The sequence below is a fragment of the Zonotrichia leucophrys genome, chromosome 7, assembly GCF_028769735.1.
Source record: "Zonotrichia leucophrys gambelii isolate GWCS_2022_RI chromosome 7, RI_Zleu_2.0, whole genome shotgun sequence".
Taxonomy (NCBI): domain Eukaryota; kingdom Metazoa; phylum Chordata; class Aves; order Passeriformes; family Passerellidae; genus Zonotrichia; species Zonotrichia leucophrys.
In genome coordinates, this window is record NC_088177.1 from 1,190,181 (window position 1) to 1,208,638 (window position 18,458).

At 54.1% G+C, this 18,458-nt stretch overlaps 1 protein-coding gene across 12 annotated transcripts in view; it reads right to left on the minus strand.

Annotated features, from left to right (window-relative positions):
* FMNL2 (formin like 2) overlaps nucleotides 1-16,666 on the minus strand; it is a 115,467-nt gene extending 98,801 nt beyond the window's left edge. For all 12 annotated transcript variants that reach the window (XM_064717796.1, XM_064717797.1, XM_064717798.1 and 9 more), the window contains exon 1: nucleotides 16,439-16,666. In XM_064717796.1, the coding sequence (XP_064573866.1) occupies nucleotides 16,439-16,555 (117 nt within the window). In that variant the 5' untranslated portion in view covers nucleotides 16,556-16,666. The remainder of the gene's footprint in view (nucleotides 1-16,438) is intronic.
* Between the last annotated feature and the right edge of the window lie 1,792 nt (nucleotides 16,667-18,458).

Below are 18,458 nucleotides of genomic sequence, written 5' to 3' on the forward strand. Positions count from 1 at the left end.
TCAAAATATTTACAACTCAAGAGTCCTGAGCACCTGAAAAGGTGAGGAAAACATGAGGGAAGGGAGGGATGCACTGCCACAGAAAAATGGAAGGAAAATATCCTTTCCCAAACACCAAAGGAACAGAATGAAAACAGGGTGTCTAAAACAAACAGATCTGAGAAACTCAACATGCAGGATGAGATAACAGCAAATCTATTCTAACCCAAACCTTAAAATAACCTGCTCTGGTTGTGCAGCAAGTGATGAACAACGTGAGCATTAACCACCACAGAACAGGCACCTCACTGCCAGGTTATCCACTGCTTGGAATAGCAGAATTCCCTTTTCCCCCTGGTTTTACCAGCTTTAAAAACCCCCAGCAGCAGCTCAGGGAAAAGCCATGGTGCTGCTGCACTCCCATCCTGGGGAGGACAATCCCAGCTCTCCCTCTCACATCCACGTGTTCCTGGGTGATCCCTAAACAGGCTGGGGAATACATTCATTTTGCCAAGAATTTTGGGGATTTTGGGAAAAATTTACCATTTTTTCTCTGGACTGCACTGAGGAAGGGCTGTCACCTCAGGGTTGTCACCTCAGGGTGACAGCAAAGGCTGCTCCAAGCTCCACCTTCTACCAGGGTCACAAAATCCAAAATTAAAATTCTCAGGCCTTTTCTGTGCTCAGCAGGAACTTTTTTCACTCTGCAGCCCCCTGGCACACAAAACCTGGCAAACAGCACCCACAAGGAGAAGTGCTCTTTCCCAGCTCCCAAAAAAACCTCCTGGATCAAGGAATACTGGTTTCATCCCCAGCACCAACCCCTTATCCTGCATCACCTCCTAAAATTCAGATTACACAACTCCCCCCTAAATACCAACATTTAAGCTAAAAGCATCTCCATTTAATGCCCATTCCAGGCATCCATCCCTCACGAATCTCAACACCTCTGCTGGAATTTCAGCTCTAATATTCCCACATAAAGACAAAAATACCACTTTACTTGGAGAGCTGAAGTCACCCCTGAAACGAGACATTTCCAGGGACAAAAAAATCCCTTTGGTTGGGTGAGAATCGTGACTGCTGTGGGGCAGCAGCACTTCTGACCATCCCAAATCACCCAATCCTGCTCAATCCCTGATTTTTCAGCAGCAGCATCTCTGACCATCCCACCATCCCAAATCACCCAATCCTGCTCAATCCCTGATTTTTCAGCAGCAGCATCTCTGACCATCCCACATGGATCTGCCAAATCACCCAATCCTGCTCAATCCCTGATTTTTTAGCACTCCAGTGCTAAATACTGTATATAAATATATAAATACTGTCCTTGAATGGGCTCCTGCTTCGTTTCTCCCTGGATTTCCTCCTCCAAATGATCCAACCCCAGCAGAATGTGAGGCTGCTGCTCCTCAGTTTTGTTTGGAAAACTGCTGATCCCTGAGCTGTCCATGAGCATCAGTTCTCCTGCTGTCTCCATCCCACCCATCCACCCTCCCAACTCATTTCCTAGGAAGAAATGGGATCCATGAACAAAGCTCTGCTTTTCCCATTATTCCATTCATCTCATGCACAAATACTGGGATAATGGAGTTTATTCAATCCCATTTGAGGTTTTTCCTGGCATCCTGGTTCAGAAGTTACCAGGAACTGCTTGATGTTTGAAAGGGATTTTCGAGGATTTGATGTAGGGGATTTGAAAACATCCTATTTTAGGTTGGAATGATGTTTTAAGGAAAGGGAAGCTCTCCTGTGATGGTAAAAAATAAAAATTAAAAAAAAATTAAAAAGGTAAAAAATAAATAAAAAAAAATTTGGTAAAAAATCCCAATGGCATTTAATCAGCCACTGCCAGCCAAACCCAAGGCACTGCCCTGATTACACTGAATTTTAAAAACTATCAAACTGTTCCTGCTGTACCCCACGCTGAGGTGGGACACCATCCCATCCCTGCACACTGAAGAGCACTTATGGTGATTTTCAGACTGGTTTCACCTCAGGAAAAAAACCCCACACGACATAAAAACCTCCAATCTGTTTTCCAGATGATTTAGCTGCTAAGTGAAAGGCCAGTAAAAATCTGCCTGGAACTGAAATTGGGTATGACCAAGTGAAATGGTTGTTCATGTAACATAAACCCCTGCTCAATATGGTGCTACCACAACCCAGGGACTCTGGGAAAAAGATGTTGCCTATTAAAATTAAATTAAATTAAAAAAAAACAAAAAGAAGAAAGTTTTCTATTTTCATATGAGTGTTGAGCAGAGGGAAGGGAGGGAAGAATCCAGTGTAAAGCACTACCTAAACAATTCAGAATGGTTTGTAAGTACAGCTATTGTTTTATTTGGAGTAAAATAAAGCCCTTTTTATTTTACAGGAGTTCCTGTGTTGCATGGGAACTGAGGGACCAGGTTAACACCTGGATAGGTGAAATTTTCCAGAGGTCAAAATGTGACATGAAAGTAGGAAAAATGGCATCAAAGCACAGCAGGAACAGTGTGAGGACACCCTGGGTGCCCCTGGCAGGAACAGCAGACACTGCTCTGAGATGCCAGCTGCTGGGAAAGGCTGCTCCAGTCAAAACCAGGGAAAATAATCCCAGTAATTAATCCTAACCTGGTGGAAGAGACTGGCTCAGCACAGGCTGGGAGCTGTGGGATGATGGAACAGGGAAATGCCCCTTCCTTAAACCACAGCTTTCCCTGGGGAGGAATCCCAGGATCCCAGCCAGGTTTGGGCCACAGGGACCTTAAACCCATCCCAACCCATCCCATTGGGTTGGGGACACATCCCACTGTCCCAGGCTGCTCCAGGGTCCCTTGGGCACTGCCAGGATCCAGGGCCAGCCCCAGCTGCCATCCCAGCCCCTCCCAGGCAGGAATTCCTTCCCAAAATCCCACCTAAAGCTCTCCCTGCCCCTGGCATCGCCTCCCACAGCCACTCCTGTGCATCCCAGCTCAGGATTCCCTGCAGCTGCGGCACAGCAAACCCAACCTTTGGGGTTTTTCCTTTTCCCCATCTCTCCCTTCTGATGGGTTTCCATCCCCCACTATCCAGCACAGCACACAGATCCCTCCTCCTCCTCCACCCCAAGCACACAAACACCACAGTTCAGCCTCCCACTAACGCAAAAAAATGTTAAACCCCGCTCCCTAATGAGGTGGATTGGCTGGTGGCATGTTGATATTCCTCCAGCCACATTCCCTCCCACGAAGCTCCAAATGCCTCCGAGAGAGCACACAGAGAGGGCTGAGCTCCCACAGCTGGGCTGGGAATGTCCTGGAATGTCCACGGAGCCAGGGATGGGGCAGGGGCAGCACCACAAACACCAGCCTGGCCTGGGATCCCCCCTGATCCTGGGCTGGGCACCGTCCCCCAGGGGAGGACAGGCACAGACATCTCCAAGGATGGAGGCTGGCCAGCAAAATCCATAAATCTGCTCTGTTAATCACTGTCTGAAGGCCTTATCACTGTTATTATTATTGTTGTTGTCATTCTCGTGCTCCACACAGGAGCTGCTGCAGAGGAAAGGGGAAGTTTTCACCCAAAATCTGCTGATGGACGGAACGAGCAGAACACAAAAAAATCTCTGCTGGTTGAAAAGAGGAGGAAACAGCCAGAATTGAGGCACCTTGGAACACAAAACTGGGTCCAAAACTGCCGAGCTCCCAGAGGAGCAGCAGCCAGGCCATGGCTGTGGCATCCCCAGCACAAGGTCAGTGGGATAAGAGCAGCCCATGCCAGCCCGGCCTCAGTGTTTTGGCTACACACAGTGAAGGCCTCCCTGTCTGCCTGGTATCTCTGTGGGAAAAGGCCCTGAGCAGGAAATCACGGCTGAAAAGAGTTAAAATGTGAGCCCGGGGATGGGCGGCCCTGGGACAGACCCTGAGCTGCCACAGCAGGAACATCTTCCTGACAAGGCATTCCCAAACCCGCTGTTTCTGGGATGGAATAAACCCAAACCTGCATTTTCCCATTTGAAAGAGGAGGTGCTTTTCTCCCTCCACATCTTCTCTGTGAAATATTTTGGCACAGCAGCAGCAGCAGCAGCTGGGACGTGGTACCAACAAGCCTGTAGGTTAAACTCAAACATCACAAATAATACCTGTTGTAATATCTTCAGTGCATCTGTACATTTATTTATGTGCTGTCTGGGCTGTTTCAATAGCAGAACAAGGCACACAAGTAACACTCTGCTCCACACGGGTTCTTGCACCTCAAGTACCCCCAAGCACTTCCTCGGAGCACCTCGAACAATTCCAACAATTCCAACAATTCCCTGAATGCCTCACAAGTGCACCGGGGCCGTTTTCACTCCACTTGCTGAACAGAAGGGATAATTCACCTTTAACAAAGATCTGCCATCAGACAGAAAATAAACACCAGCAAAACCAAACAAACAATAGCTCAGAGCTTTCCAAATAAAATTCCTTTTCCCTTTCAGTTGTGCAACCTTTTGTCCCCGAGCCAGCAGAGAATTCACTGCCAGAGAAGAATTTCATGCTTAATCAATTTTTGCCTCGCTGGTGTTTGTAGGTACCCCAGTTCCTCCTCTGCCCTGCAAACCCAGCTCAGGATCCCTTGGATCTGCCACACCCAAGGATGCAGGAGAGAAATGAGGTTTTCTGATATTCAGGAATTGATCTGCATGCCCCTGGCTGCTGAGGGATCCTGAATGGGGACTCAGCTGATGGGAACTCTTGCACAATTCCTTCCATGTTCTCATTGAAGCACTTAAATGTGACAGAATCCTTCCCTAGCAGGGAGAAAGCCCACCTGCCTTCTGCTCAGAGCAGGCTGCACTTCCAGGAATACACACGGATTTATTTCTGGAAAACACCTCTTGCCCCCACAGCCAGTGATGGGAGAGCTGGGAATGGCCCCAGAGGGAGCAGGAGAGGCCTGAGACAGGAGGAAAGGGCACCAGGCCCTGAGCTGACCCTGAAACCCCTGCGTGGGCTGAGCTGAAAGGTCACTTCCCTCTAATCCACACCAAGCCTGGGACTCGGCTTCCTAAACTCCTCCTGCCCTTTGATCTGGGTCAGCTGGATCTCTCACTGCTCCTGAGGGTGGTCAGCACAACAAGGAAAACACCCTGACTACCCCAGGTATAACAGGGTCTGGTATTAAAGGAGATAAAATCCAAAATTTTGAAAGCAAAGCGTTTTCCCCACGGTGTTTTGTGCACTCCATTGCCTGCTCAGGCACAGAATGTGGAGTGCTGGGATGGCTGGGGTGGGAAGGGACCTTAAAGGCCATCCCATCCCGTTATCCCATCCCACCCCATGGGCAGGGACACCTTCCACCCTCCCAGGCTGCTCCAAGCCCCTCTCACTCCTCTCCTTCCCCATCAGCACCGCCAGAGGCTCCTGCAAAATTCATGGAGCAGAAACGCCCGTCAAGCAGCAAAGTTGTTGTTTCATTTAGCAAGAAGCACATTGTGCGTTTGCCTCGCTCAGATACTCGTTTAGATGATCAAGAGAACAGGGACGTGCAGCTGAAGCTGAGCTCTCAGACACAATTCCCTGCCAGCTGATCTGACAGCTCCCAGACTGTCCCAGGGAGCTGCACTTTATAACCAATAACCCACAGCCATCCAGCCCCGCCACCTGTAAGCAGCTGCTATATCACAAGGATTAAATTAATTACCCAGCAATCCATGAATAATGATCCTGACATCAAAGGGACTCTGGTTACCTGGAGAGTTGTGGCCACCGAGCAACACCTGGCACCAATGCCATGAAAAATCACTTTTTTTGTAGGGATGGCATGGCCAGCCCTGCAGTCCTCAGAAGTGTGACTGCCCTGCTCACAATCCATTTTCCATCAGCTTCCTAGGAAAATCCTTGTGCCACAATTCATCCCAATGCCACCCGTTGTATCCCAACCTGCTGCCCATGGAGGGGGAATAATAAATGTAATTCATTATTATTTACATTTCCAGTTTTAGGCTTCTTGTATCTGAGAGAAGAGACGAATTCAACGTTCACCCAATATCCCTGGGAGAGTGCAGAGCCACACAGAGGCTCCCACACACACACTCAACATCAAAGCTCCTGTTTGAGCAGCCTTTAAGTTAAATATTTGTGATAGTTAATTTATTTGATCATCTGCACTTGCAAGGCTCGGAGCTGGGCAGAGAGGCCTTTGAAGCACTCCCAGCACAGTAAATCATTGGGAACCTTTGTCAGAAAAGTGCTGTATGAACTCAGCCAGACCATTTCCATCCCTTCCCAGCCCTCTGGATAACGGTGCCACCCCAAACCTGGCCCAGGTGGGACTGGGCTGTTTGTCTGTCCTCGGGGAAGCAGGACAAGGGCAGCCACAGGGGGACATGCCAGGATGCTGGATGCATGAACAACCAGCGTTTCTGCATTGAACAATTTGCTTCTTCATTGTAATTACTGGCTTCTGAAAGACTTCAGCAACTTTGCCAATTTGTACAACCCTCTATTCTCTGCTTTTGGCCTCCACTGTACAGTCATTTTGCAGACAAACAAGGAACAGATGTACACTCTAGAGCTGCCCCAAGTCCTTTTATAGTAAAGGATTTCTGGCCAAACAATATACGTTAAAAAGAAAAAAGAGGGGGAAAAACAATTTTTGTACTTTTTAAGGTATCTCTCACAACAGCCAGACACACACTACACAATCTAAAATCTCCTCACATGATTCTGGAAGGCTCAAGAATGTTCTGTCCTGGAGCAACTCCTGTCCAACACCCACGTGGGGAGCGTGGCCAGAGCTGCCCACAAGCTTTGGGGACACCAGGGGCAGCCCTGCTGCCACCACCAACCCCTTCTGCCCCTGGGCCACCAGGACACAACCTCTGAAAGGAGCTGCAGAATTCCAGAGTGGTTTGGGGTGGAAAGGACACGAAGGATCATCCAGTGCCACCCCAGCCATGGGCAGGGACACCTTCTGCTGCCCCAAGCTGTTCTGGAACACCTCCAGGGACCCAGGGGCAGCCACAGCTTCTCTGGGAAACCCATTCCAGGCCCTGCCCACGCTCCCAGCCAGGAATTCCTTCCCAAAATCCCAAAATCCCAAAACCCCATCCATCCCAGCCCTGTGGGACACCACTCCCGTGTCCTGTCCATGGTTAACCCCGCTCAACGTGACGAGGGAAGTCACAACCTCCGGGAGCTTTCCTGTGCATCTTCCTGCCACGGGATCCCTCCCTGGGGCCCAGCCCCGGCCTGGCAGTGCTGTCCCAGTTCCCAGGACAGTTCCAGGTCCCAGTTCCCAGGACAGCTCCCAGCTCCCGAGGTGTCCCCGGTGTTGGGAAGCGCCGGGTGCGGCTCCAGCCCCTCAGCCAGGACACAGAGCTGAGGCAGAGTCCTGGAGGTCCAGCAGAGCCCAGTTCCCAGGGCAGCTCCCAGTTCCCAGGACAGTTCCCAGTTCCCAGGGCAGTTCCCAGTTCCCAGGACCGTTCCCAGTTCCCAGGACCGTTCCCAGTTCCCAGGGCAGCTCCCAGTTCCCAGGGCAGCTCCCAGTTCCCAGCTCCCGAGGTGTCCCCAGCAGGGTTGGGAAGCGCCGGGTGTGGCTCCAGCCCCTCAGCCAGGACACAGAGCTGAGGCAGAGTTCTGGAGGTCCAGCAGAGCTCAGGTCCCAGTTCCCAGGGCAGCTCCCAGTTCCCAGGGCAGTTCCAGGTCCCAGTTCCTAGGGCAGCTCCCAGTTCCCAGCTCCCGAGGTGTCCCGGGTGTTGGGAAGCACCGGGCGCAGCTCCAGCCCCTCAGCCAGGACACAGAGCCGCTCTGCAGAGCTGAGGCAGAGTCCTGGAGGTCCAGCAGAGCCCAGTTCCCAGTTCCCAGGGCAGCTCCCAGTTCCCAGGGCAGTTCCCAGTTCCCAGGACAGTTCCCAGTTCCCAGGGCAGTTCCAGGTCCCAGTTCCCAGGGCAGTTCCCAGTTCCCAGCTCCCGAAGTGTCCCCGGTGTTGGGAAGCGCCGGGCGCAGCTCCAGCCCCTCAGCCAGGACACAGAGCTGAGGCAGAGTTCTGGAGGTCCAGCAGAGCTCAGTTCCCAGTTCCCAGGGCAGTTCCCAGTTCCCAGGGCAGCTCCCAGTTCCCAGGACAGTTCCCAGCTCCCGAGGTGTCCCCAGCAGGGTTGGGAAGCGCCGGGCGCAGCTCCAGCCCCTCAGCCAGGACACAGAGCTGAGGCAGAGTCCTGGAGGTCCAGCAGAGCCCAGTTCCCAGTTCCCAGGGCAGTTCCCAGTTCCCAGGGCAGCTCCCAATTCCCAGCTTCTGAGGTGTCCCGGGTGTTGGGAAGCACCGGGCGCAGCTCCAGCCCCTCAGCCAGGACACAGAGCTGCTCTGCAGAGCTGGGGCAGAGTCCTGGAGGTCCAGCAGAGCCCAACTCTCAGTTCCCAGTTCCCAGGGCAGCTCCCAGTTCCCAGGGCAGTTCCCAGTTCCCAGCTCCCGAGGTGTCCCCAGCAGGGTTGGGAAGCACCGGGCGCAGCTCCAGCCCCTCAGCCAGGACACAGAGCCGCTCTGCAGAGCTGAGGCAGAGTCCTGGAGGTCCAGCAGAGCCCAGCTCCCATGTGAGCAGCATTCATAGGCAGGACAATGCCCCCATTCTGGTGCTTTATGAATATCCTCCCCAAATGTATGTTTAAGGCTGCGCAGTCCCCGCGGACAAACACTTGTTTTGTTACAGAGAGCCCGGGCTGAATTGAAACCCAGCACACGCTGCAGCTCTGCAATATGGCACTGAGAGCCCAGCATATACAAGTTATACATTAGCCAAGCCTCTGGGCCGTGAAACACTCCAGAAAGGCGGGACTTTGGGAAGAGGCAGAGCCTGCACAGATTAATGCTTGTGTTTTTCAGTATATCCATAAGGAATTCTGGGCTACAGAGAGGAGCAGGGCCGGAGCTGTGAGTGAAAACATCACACACCTTTCACCAGACACGGATCACAGGTCAGGGAATCTCCTTAGCTGGAAGGATGATGGATCAAAAACCCCAAAATCCCACCCTGGACATCCCTGGGAGCGGTGTCCAAATGCTCCTGAGCTCTCAGTGCCCAGCACCCTGTGGGGAAGAGCCTTTCCCTGAAATCCATCCCAAACTGGAGCAGAACTAAGTGGCATTTCCCAGCAGCCACGTGGGCAGCAGCACAACCCTGGGGCCAGCTGGTGAGAGCACACCCAGTGATGGAAACCTGCTCACCCCCCAGAACTGAAACCGGGACGTGATAAACGGGAAATTCCCACTTTGGAAGCACCAGCAGCTCCAAGGGCTGTTACCTGACCAGCCTGAGCCCTTTGGCCCCGGGGTGGGGATTTTCTCTAACCCGAATATAAATCAAATGGAACAAGCTGGTGTCACTTATTTCCCATACCAAACTCCCAAACGACGAAAACAATAATTCAGCTGAGTTTGTCTCAAATGTGGCTGCACACTGCTCACCACAGAAATCCTCAGCAGCCGGATCACCAGCACTGCCTGCAAGCACACTGCAAACTGCTCTGCTGCTTTAAACCCTAATCTTCTGCTTACCAAAGAAAAATCCCTCTCACACCTCCCAGCAGAGTCAGGAAAACCCTCCAGAGGCACAGCTCCAACCCACACCTTCTGAGGACATGGAAAAGGAGCAGGAACAGCAATCCCTCCTCACGCCTGCCTTCCTGCACGGGGCAGTGCTTGGATCCTGATCAGAAAGTGCCTCATTCAAAGCCAAGAGGAGCCCAGATGCTTAAAAATCAGCTGGTGCTGAAGTGCTGCCGCATTAGCATGCTTTGCATAATTCATGAGCTCGTGCTGGGGAGAGCAGAGCGGGTCAGGGTGCCAGGGCTCCAACACGGATCCCTGTGGGCACAGCCGGGTGCCAGCCTGCCCTGCCAGAGCCAGGCCAGCCCAGGAGACAGGCAGGGCTGGGATATTTGAAATATCCCAGAAATGTGGGATATTCCAGAGACACTGCCCCTGCATCCCTGGCAGTGTCCCAGGCCAGGCTGGACAGGACAGTGGGACGTGTCCCTGCCATGGCAGGCATGGGATGGAATGGGATGAGATGGGATTTAGGGTCCCTGCCAGAGCCAGGCCAGCCCAGGAGACAGGCAGGGCTGGCTCTGCACCACAGGACCCCACAAATCTGGGATATTCCCAGAGACACTGCCCCTGCATCCCTGGCAGCGTCCCAGGCCAGGCTGGATGGGACAGTGGGACATGGCAGGGTGGGACATGGCAGGGTGACACTGGAGGAGCTTTAGGGTCCCTTCCAAGCCAGGCCATGCTGGGATTCTGTCACTCTGGCCTCCTGCCCTTTCAGAGGTTCTCTCCTGGTGCTCCAGGGGCAGCAGAAGGGGTTGGTGATGGCAGCAGGAGCCCCCAGGGGTGCCCCTAGTGTCCCCAAAGTTTGTGGGATATTGGGAAGGAATTCCTGGCTGGGAAGGTGAGGAGGCCATGGGATGGAATTCCCAGAGAAGCTGTGGCTGCCCCAATCAATCCCTGGAATTGTCCAAGGCCAGGCTGGACAGGGTTTGGAGCAGCCTGGGATGGTTTTGGTGCAAAAGTGGCACCAAACTCTCCTGCTGGACATCACTGACCCCAACACCAACTCGTGCAGCAGAGCCCAGGAATTTGACATTCCCTGTGCCCTAACCCCACAGTGGGCACCAGTGCCAGCCCCTTCAGCTGGGCACAGCAGCGCTGGTGGCCCTGGAGCCCCTGAGCCCTGCCCAGAGACCCTCCCCAGCCACCTCCCCACTGCCACACCACCAACCACGGCTGGGGCAGCAAAGGAAAGCAAAAGCAAAACTGCAACAGTCCCAGGGAATTCCCACCTCCAGAGGAGCACTGGGCTGTCTGTGCTCATTCCCCCTTCCAGCCTGGAAAAAATGAGCAGAAAGCTCCAAAGTCAAAGGGTGTTTGGGGGGAAAGGCAGGGATGGCACAAGGTTTGTCCCTCAGTGAGCAAACTAAATCAGAAAGTGAATTTCGAAGGTTGGTTTCGTTTTAGGATGGATCCAGAGAGAGAAATAAGGAGGAAAATGAAACCAGAGTCATTCACCCCCTCAGCTCCAGAGCAAGGGGACAGATTCAAACCACTTCTTCTGCCAGACCAGGATGAAAAAATCATTTCTTCAGCAGGTGCTGGACTCAAAATGGGAGCAGGAAACTGCCTGGGGAAGCAGGGATGGTGCTGGTCCCACATGGAACCCATGATCCCACATGCCCAATCCCTTCTGCAGCTGGAAGGAGCACCCAAAATTCCAGCAGGGAAAAACTCAAAATTCCAGCAGGGAAAACCCCAAAATTCCAGCAGCAACTCCCTCTCCCCTTCTCCAAAGCAGCCACACAAACACAGGACAGGGCTGGCAATTACCATGCACACCTTCACGTGAATGTTTTACTCCAAAAGGGGTTGGAGTCTTTAAGAAGTTGCCAGAATGATTCACAATCTTTGTCCAACAATCCCAAAATGCAGCAAAACCAGCAGTGTGCTTCTGGAAGCACAGGAGGAAATCAAACATGTTGGTCTGGGTTTGTTATCTGCTGAGCTTTGCCATTCAGGGGGAGAAGTTTCTGTGCACTTTAATACCTCCTCATGCAGCAGGAAGAGCTGAAGTGATTTTAAAATGAAATACTGAGGGCAGCCACCCGTGGCTTCAAGTCATTCAATCACCAATGAGAAACCACTCAAGAGCCACTGATTGATCTGAATTCCACCCTGCACCTCTCAGTTCTCTCTTCAGCATCACCCAGGCCATGTTGTAGCTCACAAGAGAGCATTTCACACCTCAGGGCCAACTCCTGCACGACCTTGCTCGTGCAGACAAAACAAAAATCCTAAAAACCCCTTTATCTCTCACACAAGGTTAAGGAGGTTGATAGAGATGTTTGATTAAGCTTCAGTGCTCTGAGGAAAGAGGATGGGACAGGTTAAAGGTAAAGGCAGAGGGTTTGCTTGACCTGTTGTTGCTCACTTTAAACAAAATTTAATGTGTAATTTGGAGGGTTCATCCCTCCACCATCACCCAAATTAATGGGATTATTTGGCATGGAGAAATGGTACACCAAAAAATATATGCATCTACATCAGCCCAGCCATTTTAGAAGTCTTCCAGGTTTCCAGGAGCTGAAATTAATTTCAGCAGGGTTACCACCAGCTAAATACCCACCACAGTACCCTCGTATTCCAGACACTCAAAGGAAAAAGTCTGTTTTATAAAAATGTTCTCCAGTGATGTCTGGGTGGAAAAACTTACAAATGCCATCCCTGAGTGACAAAGCAGCTGGGCAGAAGTGTCACCACCAGGCACTGCTGCACATTTAACCCCTGTGAAATGTATATATATTTAACCATGTGATTTATGAGGTTGTTTCTTCAAGCAATGGTGCCACTGCCCCAGTCACTTCACGAGACCTTGAGGAAAATCCCCACTGGCAGGAGCCTGTGAGAGCTGAGACCTGGACAAGGAAACCCCACAGGTCTGTTTGGGATCTGCATTGCAGAAATCTGCATTTCAGAAATCTCATTTTCCTCACGATTCCTAAAGCCACCTCGGCGTCTCTCACCTCTCTGCACCACTCCCACCTGCATCAGGTGCTCCAGGATCTCCAATCCATGCCAAGGGAATCCTGTTAAATTTAGGGATCACAACAAGGAATCCAGTGCCCCACCAAGGCAGGGAGGCTGATCCTATCCCACAGATATCTCCTGCAGCCCCATAATGATTTACAGACCCTAAACCATACATATATATATGTATTTTATAAAACAATGCCTAATATATCTGATAGACAATGAGGAAGGGGAACAAACAGCTGGGAAACATTAAGAGTTTTCACACTGAGCTTCCAAATTCTTCAGCAGGAGACACTCAAGCTGCCTTCCCTGGGATGGAAAACAGCGCTGGGACAAAATCCAGGGGCAAGGAGGGAATTCCAGCAGGAGGGAGATGCTCCTGTGGGCAAAGCAGGACCAGGTGGGTGCCTCACCTGGCCATGGCAGGAACACCTCCCTGACCCTCCACGGGCACACAGGAGCCCTTTGTGCACCCACACCCCTCTGAGGGAGGGGGAAGAGGATATTTCCTGTTAACCTCACCGCACATTTGTAATCCAGCAGTCAAATTATGTCAATCACAGCTCATTAGGCAGCGATTTCCCCTGCCAAGCCCGGCCTGGCTGCTTCCTCCAAACCACGTGGCATCTGCAAACGTGCAGCCCCGTGCTGGGTTCAGGGAGACCACCCTGCTGCAGGAGCTGCAGGCCTGGGACTGCCTCCCACAGCTCCCAGCTCCACTGCCACCTTTGCTCACCAGAATCCAGGATTTACGCCCAAGTGTCCATAGGGAAAGGTCCCACACGGCTGAGAGAAGAGAGCACTGGGCAAGGGACAAGGCTGGGATGTCCCCAAAGGGATGCACCAGTGCTGGGAAGTTCAGAGACAGAACCAGAGCTGAGATCCAGCACAGCCAAACTGGGAACTTGGTGGCAAAACCACAGCACTGCTTCCCTGGAGTTGACATTCTCCTGTAACCCTGGGAGGAAGGGAATTACCTCACAGGAAAAGGGGAGGATTCACATCAGCTTGAAAGGATGGAAGAACAACACTCAGCTTACAGAAACCTGGATCTCTCTTGGGTTGTCCTCCACATCCCATCAAACACATCCTCCTGGAACAACACAGAGCCCAGTGCCCACCAGCACAAACTCAACACACCAACCACGACAGCACATTTACTGCAGCAGTGCCCCAAACAGCACCAGGACACACAGACCCATGGGCAAAACCCTGATTATTGCCCAACAGAGCACGAGGAGTGACACAGCCCGTGACATCCCTGTCCCTCCGTTGGCTCAGGACATCCTCAGGAACACCGAGGGCACAGGGAGCACAAGATGTGAGAACTTCATCCAAAAAATGTGACCTGGAGCAGTTCCCATCAATTGATGCACTTCCAAGGAGGAACAGGAGGCAGGGAGGTGACAGTGTGTGTTTGAGGTGACCAGGTGTCTTTAAAGTGACAATGTGTGTTTGAGGTGACCGGGTGTCTTTGAGGTGACAGTGGGTGTTCAAGGTGACCAGGTGTGTGTTTAAAGTGACAATGTGTGTTTGAGGTGACCGGGTGTCTTTGAGGTGACTGTGTGTGTTTGAGGTGACCAGGTGTGTGTTTAAAGTGACAATGTGTGTTTGAGGTGACCAGGTGTCTTTGAGGTGACCAGGTGTGTGTTTGAGGTGGACAAACCACCACACCAGAGCCCTTTCTCAACACAAAACCCTCTGACAGCCCCACAAATGCAATGTGGCACACATCCATCAGCTCCAGACACAGCATCCCCTCGCTGAAGGGACTCCAGAGCAGCTCAGGACAGCGTGTTTGAGGTGGAGAAAATAAATCAGCTGGTGTCATGGTGAAATCATGGCCAAATGTGCTCTCCTCGTGGTTTGGAGGGCCACGGCTCCCTGCTCAGCATGAGGGGAGACAACAAAACTTCCAAAAGCACAGGAGGGACTCTGCCACACAGAATCCCCCCAGTGTGAGGAGGGAGAGCTGCACACAGCCACTCACCGTGCTCATCAACGTCCACACCAGCCTCGGGAATTTCAGCAGAGATCTGGGAATTGGTATTGTCAGCACAGCCCCCGGGACCTCACCAGGGCTCCGAGTGCGCCAGCGACGCCTGTGCCAGGCTAATTTCTTGAGACAGCACATAAAGAAGGTGAGATTTAGTCTTATAACCTTCAGCATCTCCTTCTTCAGACTGCCTGCTCCTGACTAATCCTCTCTCCCCACAGAAAATATTCCTCATGGTTTTTCCCCTAATCATTCCTTTCTTGTTAATCCCTGCACTTCTGCAGCCTACCCCATTCTGGGGTTTGACCAGTGGCACAGTCATCTCTCCCTCAGAGCCACAGAGAAAACAAAATAATCACAGCCTGGCAGTTTATTCTTTCATGAGCTGGTCAGAGATTTCCTGGAAGCTGCAGCAACACCAGTCATCCCTGGTGAACAGCACAAGGGTGATTTTTGGGGCTGTTTGAGTCCCATGTCACAGCTTTTCCCAGTGGGAGAAGAGATCACTGAGGGAAAATCATCTCATGCCACGTTTGTACAGAGTGCCCACTGCATGGCCAGCCTCTCGCTCCAGCAAAGCTGCAGCACTCACACTCCCAGCCTTAACTGAAGTCCATCTTCTAAAACCTGCAAGCACCTCGGGAAATGCCAGGCTGGGTGCTGCTATCTCCCGTGTATTTTACGTTTCCCGTTCCTAAGGCTGCCCCAAATGACGTCTCTGCCTTTTACCGATGCCATCCATCACCATCCCCGAAGCCAAAGCCGCCGATTTCCGATCTCCGCCCGCAGACCACGCAGGCACACGGAGCCGGGAGCCCTTCTGTAGTCACAGACGGACCCAGCCCGGATTCTGAGCCATGTGCTGCCTGCGGGAGCATCTCCCATCCCCAACACGACCCCGACAAGAGCAACGCGACACCAGGCTTTTCTCCACTGTGCCTAATAATCGTAACATCTCACTCGCCATTTGGCTCGTCAGTGGGGGTTCCTGACTGAATAGGCTTATTCTTTTCTTAGACATGATAATCTAATTGGGTCTAACCAGAAATAATCCCCAACACACACCAGTCGTGAATCCTCTCCCAGCGCCGGGAGCGTTGCGGGGAGCGGGGGGGCGGCTCGGGGATGCGGGACGGGAATTACCCGGCAGCTCCGGGCTCCCCTGGCACCGCAGCGAGCGCAGGGCACGGCACGGCACGGCATGGCACGGCATGGCACGGCATGGCATGGCACGCACATGGAGCCGCTGCCCTCCTCCCCCTGCTCCCTTCCACACGCAAACGTGGCTGCGAGCACAAAACCACGGCAGAGAAGGAAGGGATGGAGCCGCGCTGCCCGGGCACCCCAAAGGCAGCGGGAGCTTTGCCCGGGGAGAGCTCAGCCCTTCCTTCCCGCAGAGCTCATCTCACACGGCAGCGACCCGTCCGTGCTGCGGAGCGAAACCAAACCCCGCTGGCCCGCACACAGCCGGGGCAGCACCGGGGAACAAGGACCGGGGTGTCCCGGGGAAAAAGGACGGCGGCGTCCCCGGAGGAGAGAGCCGGAGGTGTCCCGGGGGCACTGAGCGGGTGTCCCCGGAGGAGCCGCTCCCGCTCCTCTCGCTCCCCGGCGGAGCAGGAGCGGAGTCCCCGCGGTGTCCCCGCCGGAGCCGCTCCCGCTCCGCTCGCTCCCCGCGGGCTGCGCTCCGCCGGCGCTGCCCGCCCCAGCCCCGGGAGCCCCGGGAGCCGCCCGGGCCGGGGCACGGCGGCCCTCGGGGGGCTGCCGAGACAAAGAGGAGCCGCGGCCCCGTCCCGCGGGCGGCGGCACCGCCCCGCCGAGCCCACCTGTGCCCGGCCGCTGCTCCCGAGCCAAGTTGGCGGCGCCCCCCCTTCCCCCGCCGCGCTCCTCCCCGGCGGCCCCTCCGCGCTGCCCGCAGACAATGGGGCCGGCGCTCACCAGCACCACGGCGAAGCGCTCCTCCAGCTCGCCGGGCTCGGGCATGGGCAGCTTCAGGGGCACGCTGTGCGCCCTCAGCTCCGTCTGCTGCGCGTCCACGCTCCCCGCGTTGCCCATGGCGGCCGCTCCGCGCTCTCCGCGCCCCGCGCCGGCCCGGGCGGGCTCCGCGCCCCGCGCTCGCCCTCTACCACCGCGGGCGCTCCGCGGCGCCGCCGCCCGTCATGGCTCGCCGCCCTCGCCCTCCTCCCCCCGGGGCGGGCTCGCTCCGGCTCCGGCTCCAGCCCCGGCTGCGGCTCCCCCGCATGCCGCCCGCACAAAGCCCCGCTCCGCCCCCGGCCCGCGGCGCCATGGGACTCGTAGTCCCGCCGCCGGCCGGGGGAGGGAATGCCTGGAAAAGGGTGGAAAAGAGTGGGAAAATGGGGGAAAGGGGTGGGGGAGACCCCGCCGCCTCCATTTTGCCTCGGCGGCCGCGCTGGCAGCGGCCGGGAGTGAGTGGACGCAGGGAATGGTTAAAGCGAGGGCAGGGGGAGAGCGGGGATTCGGGAGAAATCCTGCCCTGGCAGGGTGGGCAGGCCTGGCACTGGGTGCCCAGAGCGGCTGGGGCTGCCCCTGCATCCCGGGCAGTGCCCAAGGCCGGGGGGACGGGACTGGGAGCACCTGGGACAGGGGAAGGGGTCCCTGCCATGGCAGGGGTGGCACTGGATGGGCTTTAATGTCCCTTTAAATCCAAATGATCTGGGATTCTGGGATGCTGTGATTGACTCTAGACCTTTGCTGTGGAAAGCTGTGGTCCTGCTGCTCGCCAAAAAGGCTGTGGGTGCCCAAGGACCTGGTCCCCACTGAAATCAGGACAAACGGGGATGGAATTCACCACCCCGACACATCCGCACCCGAGCTGAAGCTGCCTGGGTGTGCTCAGGAGGTTCATCCTCCCCAGCGTGTCAAACCTGCCCGTTCCTCAGGTGTTACCCCCATTTCTTCAGCGTTCCCTGCAAGTTCTCCCCAGGGCAGGGTTTCAGCATCCCAGGAATGCAGGGCTGCACAGGGAACAGGAGCCTGGAGCCCTGACCCTGGAGATGCCATCAGCCCATTTGGTGACTGTGCTGTCCTCACTGACATCTGGTTTAACCCCAAATCCAAGACCTCATTCCCTCCTGTCAGCCCCACCAATCCATATCCCACTGTCCCCTATTAGCATCCCATTATCCTTCCAGGGAAGAACGATTTTCACTCAGCTCTCACCTTCATGACAACACTGATGCTGCTGCCTCTCCTGCTGGCCATGGAAACTGTCCACATGGAGCTTAATTTGGGGGCAAAAGCAAAAGGATATAAGCGCCATAGTTTGGAAAATGACCATTCCTTAGTTTCCATTCCCTGGGATAAGGGTTGTGCCAGGGCACGGCTTAGGAAGCGCCGCAGAAGCGACGTGCTGGGAATCCTGCATGGCAGCACGCTCAGTCCTGCAGGGAAATCCATGCTAGCAACAGGCAGCTTTCCTCCCTAAACCCACTGCTAATTAAATGTGCTCGTTGCAATTAAAAACCAAGATGTCACACATCCATAACAGGATGGGGAGGAACTCCTTGTCCTGGCTCACGGAGCACCAGGACATGGCCCGGGATCCCGAGTGTGGATTCCCCACTCCGCAGGCCCCAGGAACAGCTCAGAATTTCACAACCTGCTTTGTTAAAAGCCTGAAAATCTGGCAATATCCTCAGTAAACAAAGGTTTGAATCCCGGAGAGCTCTCGGGATTTAATAACGACGTTATTGTCGATAGCCAAGGAAGCGGTAATAGATAGTTTGCCCCGTGTCTTTTATCTGAGACTATCACAATTCTCTGAAAGATTAATTAGTTAATTAAGCTTCACAAGAGCGCTGTGAGATAAGGCAGCGTTAGAGTGGCACTGATAACAGAGGAGGGCAGGGAGCAGCGGCTGAGGACAGTCCCCAGCAGAGGATCCTGGGCTCTTCATCACCTGTGCTGACAAACCCACTGCAATGTGAGCAATCCCAGG